Source organism: Crinia signifera, chromosome 9, assembly GCF_055691185.1.
Source record: "Crinia signifera chromosome 9, ASM5569118v1, whole genome shotgun sequence".
Lineage (NCBI taxonomy): Eukaryota > Metazoa > Chordata > Amphibia > Anura > Myobatrachidae > Crinia > Crinia signifera.
This window is the reverse complement of record NC_139225.1, coordinates 1974505-1984614: the sequence shown is the minus strand read 5'-3', so window position 1 is coordinate 1984614 and position 10110 is coordinate 1974505. Positions and strand designations below refer to the sequence as shown.

Sequence of the window (10110 nt, the reverse complement as noted above, 5' to 3'; positions counted from 1 at the left end):
GGGTTCCCCCCTCCCTGCCTGCACCCTTACCCGGCTTTAAGGGCTCTGTTTCCTCCTCCCTGCACTCGGAAGAGGTGCAGGGAGGAGGAGATAACTGGTTCGGGCAGCACAGCAGGAGGCTGCCCGGACACATGTGAGGGGGTGCGTCGCGGGGGGCGGCGGGGGACGCAAAGGAAAGCCCATAGGCTTCCATGGGGTTACGCCATATAGAACTGGCATAATCCCTGCAGTGAAGCCCCAGCGGTGGGGCTTTGCTGCATATGAAAATGCGGTAAAAACCCAGAAAACAGGGTTTTTACGGCATTTTTAGTTTCGTGAATCTCACCTACAGAGAGGTGCACAGCACCACACTCAGCCCTGAGACTGCACCTTGGTATTGTCCTGTGCCCCAGAGCTCACTATTCTGCTCCCACAATGAGTATTATGTGGAAATACCTTTCTCGCTGTGCTTTGTAACATTTTACAGTTCTGACATTTCTTTTATGAGTCCTGGGTGCATATTTCTTGTGCGAGAGGTAGATATGGAGTCTGACACGTTTTAGGGCACTGTCTGGCTCTGTATGCGACTCCCACTTCATATGGAAACCAGAATATGAAGCTATTTGTTTTTTTATTATCATCATTATTATTATTATTATATATTTTCACTGGAGATGAGGTGTAAGTAGAATTCCCAAACAAGTATATTCGTGGCTAGAATTCTAAAGCCTGCGATACAAAAGGCTTCACAGTCCGCCAGGTGGTTGTGTTCCTACTGCCGTCAATATTTCTTAAAATCTTGTGTTGCTTCCAGCCAAAATAATCAGATAAGTGGCTTCTCTAGCACTTCTTATGCGCGTTAAGACTCTCAACTTCTAAATCCTTTTGTCTGCCGCGTAACTTTGTCTGGAGAGGATTGCTGAAGTTGGCAGCATAATCCCTTCCAGATGGGATCTGGGTGCTGCCCCATAGCTCCTAAATGGAGTTCTCCCACGCCAGCTGACGCCCTCATTAGCTGAACGTTCACCAGCGGGGCTGTAAATTGGGTAATGGAACAAACAGAACTCCCAGCATCAGCAATCCTCATTCACCTGCTTTACATTCTCCTAAAGAGACTTTCTAACATTAGGGGGGGTGTTCTAACATGCGCGCCCCCTTACCGCCACACATAGCCGGCTACCGCTAACATAATTATTGCATACAGTATGCTCTAAAATATGCGAAAATTATGGCAAAAGACAGCTCTTGCGTTAAGAGCTGTCTTTTGCGGTGAGCCGGCGATGCGCGGCGGGTCCCCCCTCCCTCCCTTACCCAGCACTGGTGCTGCTGCTGCAGGTGGGCCGGGCTCTCCTCCTCCTCCCTGCACCCGGGAGATGTTTTTCAGTGCAGGGAGGAGGAGGTCACAGGTCCGGGCAGCAAAGCGATGTGCTGCCCGGACAGAGGTGAGGGGGGGTCGGCGGTGGTCGGTGCGGGGCGGCGTGGGTTGCTTTAAGATGCCCATAGGCTTCTATGGGGTATCGCCGGCTTTTGCTGGCGATACCCCCCGCAGCGAAAACCCACCGTGCGGCGTTTTCTGCATATGGATGTTTAGCATTTGTCGACCATCGAAGTGATCGCAGATCTACTGTAAGTCAGTCTCAGCTGACCTTAGATTGGCACCGCCCCTGTACGGGAAGAGGGCGGGCAGCTGACATCCAGTCACGTCAGCTGCCCGACCCTGGCACCCACGTCATGGCCGCATTACCATGGGAACGCCAATGAAACGCTGGATGGTTCCATGGGCACTACCTGTCCCTGCAGCCCCCCCCCCCCCCCCACTGCTCTGTACGAACAGGACGGCAAATAATTATTTCTCCGTGCCTGCTCGCTAACGGAGCCTGAACATGCACATAACTGCGTATGCGCCGGGGAGCGCATGAACCAGAATGAGGTCCCACATCCTGAAGAAGGAAGCTCAGAAAAAAGAGCAATAAACTTAGTGAAACAGCCATGACCTGCAGTGCTCTGAATACAGCCGGGCAGCCCCCTGCTCTCTGCCCAACTGTCAATGACTGTCACCCCTGCAGCTTCCGCTCCAATTCTTCTCCCCGCTTTCACCTCAGCCCACCCCCCCTTTAATCATGTGGTGCCGGGGCCCGACGTGCTCCCCTGATGTCACGCGCACAATATTTCAAATGTCCACTCAGCTAGAGGGGACACCAGGAGGGGAGTGGGAGTGTGCTCTGCGCTGCGCTCTGCTCCTCTCCCCATAGAAGCAGCTGCACCGCTCTCCATCTCTCCCTGCAGCAGCAGCGAAGGCTCATATAAAAATTTATCATGTGTAATGGGTACTATGGGGTTGGTGGGTGGGTGCCCCGGTCTGGTTCTTCACTGGTGAAATAGAAATTGTAATTATCCTTGCCACGGTGATATCTGGAACAGCAGCAATGTTGGAAGGGGGTGGCTGGTGTGCCTGGGCCAATGCGTTTCACTGCTTAGGAGCAGCTTTTTCAAGGTTTCAAGGCAAGGATAACTACAATTTCTATTTCACCAGTGGAGAACCAGACCGGGGCACCCACCCACCAACCCCATACTGCGGTACCAACCTCTGAAGGAACGCCACCTATCTAAGGTACCCACACTTGGTTACAAGTGGAATCTCAACACTACAGAAAATCCAAATCAAAAGGATCAATACCCTTTCCATTCCGATTTGGAGGACACTCTGCAAAGGGATCACTGTCCCAGTGTCTGGAGGACAATTCCACCGTCCCCATCTCCCATCTCCAACCTGCCAGAGAATAAGGTGACAATATCCATACTGGACTCAGCTTTCTCAATCTCCCGACAATTTCATTTTTAATTCCCCCGATGCAATTGCACCATTTTTTTGAGTGTTTTATATAGAAATAAATTGTTATTGTTATATTCATACCAACCTTGGTTCTGTCATCAATTTTGCGTAATCTCCACCCATTTTTCCTATTCTTTATAGGGACTGACAATCCCTGTTTTCGATTGCTGCAGGCCTAACCACTCATACAGGCGCCCTAAACAGATACCCAGGTATCTGTGCCTCCTTTCCCCCTGCTGTTATGTCTACATCTGAGACCACCCATTACCATAGTTCTAGATTCACCTATGACAAAGGAGTACGGGTCATATTGTCGACTGTGTGAAGGTCGACATACATTAGGTTGACCAACCACTATAGGTCGACGGGGCTTAGCTCAACACATGAAATAAGGTTACTGGAAACATGGCTAAGGATGACAGGGTTGGACGATCGACACAAGCATTCGGTCGACAATGGGAAGGTTTGGACACGTAATAAAATGTGGTAGATGCCCAAAGCAACCAATCAGCTTCTAACTGTTATTTGAAAGACCAGTATGAGATGAATGGCAGAATATGATTGGTTGCTGTGGGCAACTACTAGACTTTTCTCTCTACAAAGCACGACAGCACAAGGCAGGGTTAAACATTTCCTCTCCTGCAAGAATATTTCCTTTTATCCTATTATGTTCTCTGTTCCTGAGTTTGCACTTTACTTTACACTCCCTCCATCTGTGTCTCTTCCTTTGTATCTTTCGCTCAGTATTTTTCACAGCAAGTCTTTTTTCCATCTGTCTCTTTCTCTCTCCTCCCATCTGCGTCTCATTCTTCCCCCACCCCCTCCTTCTTCCACTGTAAATGCCACCCACCCATCATTTTACATAAGCCCCCCCCCCCCCCCCCCCAATGTGTGTGTGTGTGCAGGTCCCTGCTGACTCCCCTTCCTGACGCTGCAGGTGACACCAGCTCAGGTGCTCATGCTGAGTTATGTCTTCATGCAGGATAGATGAGGAGCCGTCATGCTCATTTAACCAAGACATTAAAAGCAAATTATTTTACTTGTCAGGAAGGTGTGTGTGTGTGTGTGTGTGTGTGTGTGTGTGTGTGTGTGGGGGTTTGTTATCCAATGACAGGATATAATCTTTAATGAGAAGCCTCTTAATGTTACTCTATGGGTTTAGCCAACCAAACTTTCTCATGGTCCATTAACTTCCAGGTTATATTCGCCTGGATTCCTTTAATTTACAAAACACTTGTTTACAATAACGGCTGCCACAGCGCAGGTGAAGATAAGACAAACTGCTTGAAATAAGCGAACGATTTCACAAGTAGGCAGCACGAGTCATACTCATTACCAAGTGCCTGGCTGCGAGGGGCGAGAGGTGGGCAAACCCCCTGGGCCTTTATTGATGTCCTGTAAAATAACAGCTTTCTCTCAAAGAAGCACATAAATGTTTCTGTCAGGGAGTCCAGCATCTCCTCCCAGCAGTTCTGCCTTTGTTCCTCTTCTTTTTTAAATGACAAACTAATTATCTAGAAACGTGCATCACAACAGTGGTCAGGAACACAGAGGAGGTTTATCTGAGCAGAGTTACACATGGCCTCTTGTCTTTGGTAATTGGGACTGTGCTGATCATAAGCGACCGCGTTACACAGCTGTCCGTGTGACATAACATAACCGGAAACGCTCGCAAATGTGAGGTAGGGGCGGATGACAACAGAAAACTCTCTTATGGTGACATGGAAAAGATTTCGGTACTGTAGGGTCAGTTGATAGCCGTAGCGGTAGGGTTCCGGCAATTCTGAATCCATATAACTAATGACCAGATGGACTGTTAATGAAAGTCACAAAGATTCCACCTCAGTTTATGATTTGCACATTTTAAACTTAAATTCCACCAGATGCCCCTCTAGGGTGGAGTCATGGGCTCCAAGCTCTGTGGTCACCACCATTTATGTGAAACGGACGCTCTCCTCCCAAGTACAAAATGTGCCAGGCGTTGTTCAATAAAAAGGAAAAGCTTTCACACATATTCAATGTGTTTGGCCACTCACCCTCCGCATCTTGTTGCCTACTGGGAATAATGACATGGTGTCTTGGAGTCTGACCCAGTCTGGTAAATGGCTCAGCCTGCAGTGATGAGAGGACTGCAGGAGACGAATATATCACTTGTGTTATAGACCTTACACAGAAATTTTGACCCAAAAGAACAAAACACTGACAGTGGAGCAGGAAATAATGAGCGGTATAGCGGAAGAGTCCACCAATGTCAACAGCAGCATCAAAAGGAGACGTTCGTCAAAGGCTGTCAGAGGAGATGCCAACCACACTGCAGGGAGTCAGGTGTTGCTGGTAATTCAGGGTAGTAATCTGCACCACTAACAATATTTAACACTTTGCACCAAGGACACTGAGAAATCTAGTTTGTGCACATAGAAATTTGTTTGACCCCACCAGTCTCCTCTCACTCTTGGGCCAGCGGCGAAGATCCCACTCTTCCATCCATTAGCTAAAATCCAGATAAATCCAGGGCAGGCTGAGAACACTGTAGAGGATGGTGTAGAACCTTCCGTTGTCTTGTCCTATGTCTGTATTTACACCAGAAACAAAACCATATCCATATCACAAACACATGACTAGAACTCGCGGATATTATTGTGCAATGGCAATATCCAGTATTGAAGAGTCCCAGCTGCCTCAATGTTCTCCCCCAAAATTAGCAAGTGGAAACCCGCAATTCCCCTTAAAAAAGGAACAAAAACGAAAAAACAAATCCCACGTAAATAAAAAAAAGCAAGAAGATCACTTGTCTTCCCGCTGGGGGCGAATCTTCATTTCTGTAAACTTGAGGGAATACTGCCAGCCTGTCCATGAGGACCATTCTATGCCATCAGCATAGGAAGGATGATGCCCACGCAGGTATTGCCCATTCAGGTTGGATGTGTGACAGTTGCGGTACCACCATGCCCCATGATAGAAGCTCGCACAGTTGTTCTCCGAGTGGTCATTGTCCATGTCTTTGGTGGTGAACTTCATGCCACTGTGCTTGCCCAATGAATCTCCTGGCAGACAGAGAAGATGGCATTAATATACAGAAATACCTCCTGGCGTAAAAGCTTTACTATCCACTATAATCCTACAGTATCAGCAGATGAAACAAGGTAATCTCTAGACGTAAGGACTAAAGGGCTTACCTGCCGTTCCGGAGTAGTCTGAGACCGTGAGGGGATAGCCATCTTCTTCTGGGTTCACAGAGAACAGGCCCACACCAAATGTGTTGTACTGTGCGTAGGCGGTGGCGTTGTCAAAGTCTGCTAGGTCAATGCGAAGCTGATAATGTGTCTGCATAGTCAATAAGTATATGCGCTGGAGACCTAGAAGGGACGGAACGGGGATTTAGCCAATGAGAACACTTTAGACAAAAGTACATTGTTATCTGTAGAGCCCCTCTCCTGTCTGCGTCTGTCTTAATTGAATCGACCTCTAATATATATTTTTAAAATAAAGTGAGAATGTGAGGAATGACAGCTCAGTTTTCTCAAGAACTGCAGATTTCAGAACACGGGTTGCGTAAAAAAATGTGTGTTTGGAGTTATCACAAGTGCGGCAAACAGTGACAGGCCGATGCCGATCTTCATCGGTCATCGCAGGAACTATTCACACATGCACGGAACAGTCCTTGCACGTGGCCAAAGGACGATCATCGGTACTGTGCGATGTGCGCAACATCTCCAACAACGAGGGGCAGGGCCGGTGCAAGGCATCTAGGCGCCCTAGGCAAACCTACAGGATACCGCCCCCCCCCCCCTACCAACTTCTCACATACACAATTGACTTTTAACATTTTTATTAGCTATATTTTTAGATTAACAACTATATCATATAGGAGGGAAGGGGGCTATTGGATGAACAGTGGGCCTGATTCAGAGATGAGGGATCAGTGATAGTGATATGATATAGCCTATATCATATCACTATCACTGATCCCTCATCTCTGAATCAGGCCCACTGTTCATCCAAACTCTTGTGCACGTTTTCTTCTCTACATAGTGTCTGCTTCCTATGTCTATGGGGGGGGGAGGGGGGGTCACCTCCTATTCCTATAGGATGGTGCGTGGCAGTAATTATTTTTTTAACAAGGTGTGTGTCGCTTCCTCCCTCCATGGGGGGGGGGGCATCTCCTATAATAGGAGATGACACCCCACCCCCCCCCCCCCTTATAGAGGGAGGAAGCGACACACACCTTGTTAAAAAAAAATTACTGCCACGCACCATCCTATAGGAATAGGAGGTGACCCCCCCTCCCCCCCCATAGACATAGGAAGCGCTGCGCTGCGCACCTTGTAAAATATTGATTGACTGCCAGGCTCTGCCACCGCGCCACCATCCAGGTGACTGGCAGTGGGCGGCAGATCAGACTGTGTGAGGGAACAGAGTAGCTGGGTAGGAGGGGGCGGGCGGCGGAGATTTGCTGCAGGCCTGCTGAGCCTGTGTCGGTCACGGGCGGCGCAGCACGGGCACGGACAGCGGGTGGGGGGAGCAGTGGATTCTTCACTGTCTGCGGCCAAGTTGCCAGCGGGGGCAGGGGCAGGAGCTGCCGCCGCCCGCCGCCGAAGTTTCCTGCTGGCTGCTGGTGCGTGCCGCGGCCTGATGACCGTCAGGGCGACAGCGACTGACTGACTACTGTCTGTCAGCGCTGGCGCCTGGCGGCACGCGGCAGCCATGTACACGGGCGGGGGGGACGGGGGTAGTGTAGTGTACTAGTGTCCAAATCATACTTACAACAAGCTCAGCTGAGCTGTGCAGTGTTTTTTCCGTCTGAGCCTCGCCTCGCCGCTGCCTTCTTGTTCCTCCCGGCTCTCTCCTCTGCGGTAGCGACGCGTCGACGTGCGTAGCAGCTTGCTGGCCAGGCCAGCTCACTACCGCCCTCCAGTGGCCGGCGCCCTAGGCAAATGCCTAACCTTGCCTAGTGGTGGCGCCGGCCCTGACGAGGGGCAATAAGCAGTAAAACAATGGTTGCAAAATAAATCATATCAATGCACAATGTTGATCAAGGTTTCTAATACATAGCAGTGTTCACAGTACTAATATAATAAGCAGGATTTGTTTTTTTACCCCCATTGAAATATTTATGCAACAAGATAACACTTGCTTAAACAAAATGAAGTGTTTAAAAATTAAATATTTTTTTTGCATCTTTCCCTGATTGTAGCCTACAGTAGGTAACTAGTGAGGCTGTATAGTGGGGGGTCCGCGACTGCCCACTTTACTAGTAAGGCTGTATAGTGGGGGGCCGCGACTTGCACACTCTACTAGTAAGGCTGTATAGTGGGGGGTCTGCGACTGCACACTCTACTAGTAAGGCTGTATAGTGGGGGGTCCGGGACTTGCACACTCTACTAGTAAGGCTGTATAGTGGGGGGTCTGCGACTGCACACTCTACTAGTAAGGCTGTATAGTGGGGGGTCCGCGACTGCACACTCTACTAGTGAGGCTGTATAGTGGGGGGTCCGCGACTGCACACTCTACTAGTAAGGCTGTATAGTGGGGGGGTCCGCGGCTGCACACTCTACTAGTAAGGCTGTATAGTGGGGGGTCCGCGACTGCACACTCTACTAGTAAGGCTGTATAGTGGGGGGTCCGCGACTGCACACTCTACTAGTAAGGCTGTATAGTGGGGGGTCCGCGACTGCACACTCTACCAGTAAGGCTGTATAGTGGGGGGTCCGCGACTGCACACTCTACCAGCAAAACTGTGTAGTGGGGAGTCCGCGACTGCACACTCTACTAGTAAGGCGGTATAGTGGGGGGTCCGCAACTGCACATTCTACTAGTGAGGCTGTATAGTGGGGGGTCCGCGACTGCACACTCTTTTAGTAAGGCTGTATAGTGGGGGGTCCGCGACCGCACACTCTAGTAGTAAGGCTGTATAGTGGGGGGTCCGCGACTGCACACTCTACTAGTAAGGCTGTATAGTGGGGGGTCCGCGACTGCACACTCTACTAGTAAGGCTGTATAGTGGGGGGTCTGCGACTGCACACTCTACTAGTAAGGCTGTATAGTGGGGGGTCCGCGACTGCACACTCTACTAGTAAGGCTGTATAGTGGGGGGTCCGCGACTACACACTCTACTAGAACTACATTGACAGACTGGAACCCTACTGACACCATGATAATAAATGCCTCCCAACTGTCCTGATCCCGCTTTCTTAATGGGCAGCAGTGTCCCAAGGTGGAGTGGGGAGGTGGTTAGTTGGGAGACCACCTGTCACTCGCTAATTTCCCCCATACACTTAGCCATGGTATTGCATGCAGCCGCGCATGCGATACTTTGGCAACTCCCCGGTGGCTAACGCACATACAATACACCATTTGTCCAAAATATAGGACTATACTACCACACAGCTGCCCATGCGCAAGGGCCCTTCGGGATTTTATAGCTCTGCTTTAATAATGAGGGCATTAGTGGGTAACTACAAACCTCACCCAGCTCTATACCCCGGTTCTGACACCTGTCCCTGTGTAAAATCATCTCAGTGGTTCACCATCCCTGACCTAAGGGCTGTCATCATTTTCTAAAATTGTATATGAATTGGGAGAGTAGTCTTAAGATCATCTGGATAATGCTGACATGTTCCAAGCTTTAAGCATTAAATCTGTAACAACCGCAGTAATTCTGGAAACTCTTAGTATTTTTGGAGACGGAATTAATTTTCACCATTTTAATGAGCACGTTGGGTTAATGCTGAATGGAAATGAAGGTATTTCTGTGATCGGCGGCCTCCATCCTACTGTTTGCTGATTTCAATTAAGATCCAGCACGATTGGCACATGCATTCCTGAGCATGCAAATCAGCGGCTTCTCTCATCCATCCACCAACCCCATCGCTGTCACAGCACATGATAATGCTACGCAAAGGGGGGCCAGCAAGAGATTGGGGGTTCACAGAGTCCGCCCTTGGGACACCGACTACTAGAATTACACCTCGAATAACACTATATTTATTCTAGACTGACTCTTGCCTATGACACAACAACTATAAGTGTTCAGGATTGCTAACCCAGCCAATGTTCCTCTGTCAGCTTTCCAAACCCATCTCTGTACTGTTCCCAACCACGGAAGAAATTCACGGAGCCATCTTCTCTTCTCTGGAACACCTACAAAACATCAGAGGACATTATATTATTTTGCTGCAGTTGCCTACACAGAATGGAGTCAGTCAACGTGCCGCATCCCTCAATAAAGTTACCAATTGTATAGGAATTTACTGCATCTCCTATCTCGTAGAGATTCATTCAGACGCTTATTCAGTAAA

The 10110-nt window shown here is 49.2% G+C and overlaps 1 protein-coding gene across 3 annotated transcripts in view; it reads right to left on the bottom strand.

The window, feature by feature from the left end:
• Window positions 1–3993: 3993 nt before the first annotated feature.
• The window catches only part of FIBCD1 (fibrinogen C domain containing 1), a 94204-nt gene continuing 88087 nt past the window's right edge, over window positions 3994–10110 (bottom strand). For all 3 annotated transcript variants that reach the window (XM_083160868.1, XM_083160867.1, XM_083160869.1), the window contains exons 6-8: window positions 9856–9952; window positions 5989–6168; window positions 3994–5856 (exon numbers count right to left, since the gene is read on the bottom strand). In XM_083160868.1, the coding sequence (XP_083016994.1) occupies window positions 5597–5856; window positions 5989–6168; window positions 9856–9952 (537 nt within the window). In that variant the 3' untranslated portion in view covers window positions 3994–5596. The remainder of the gene's footprint in view (window positions 5857–5988; window positions 6169–9855; window positions 9953–10110) is intronic.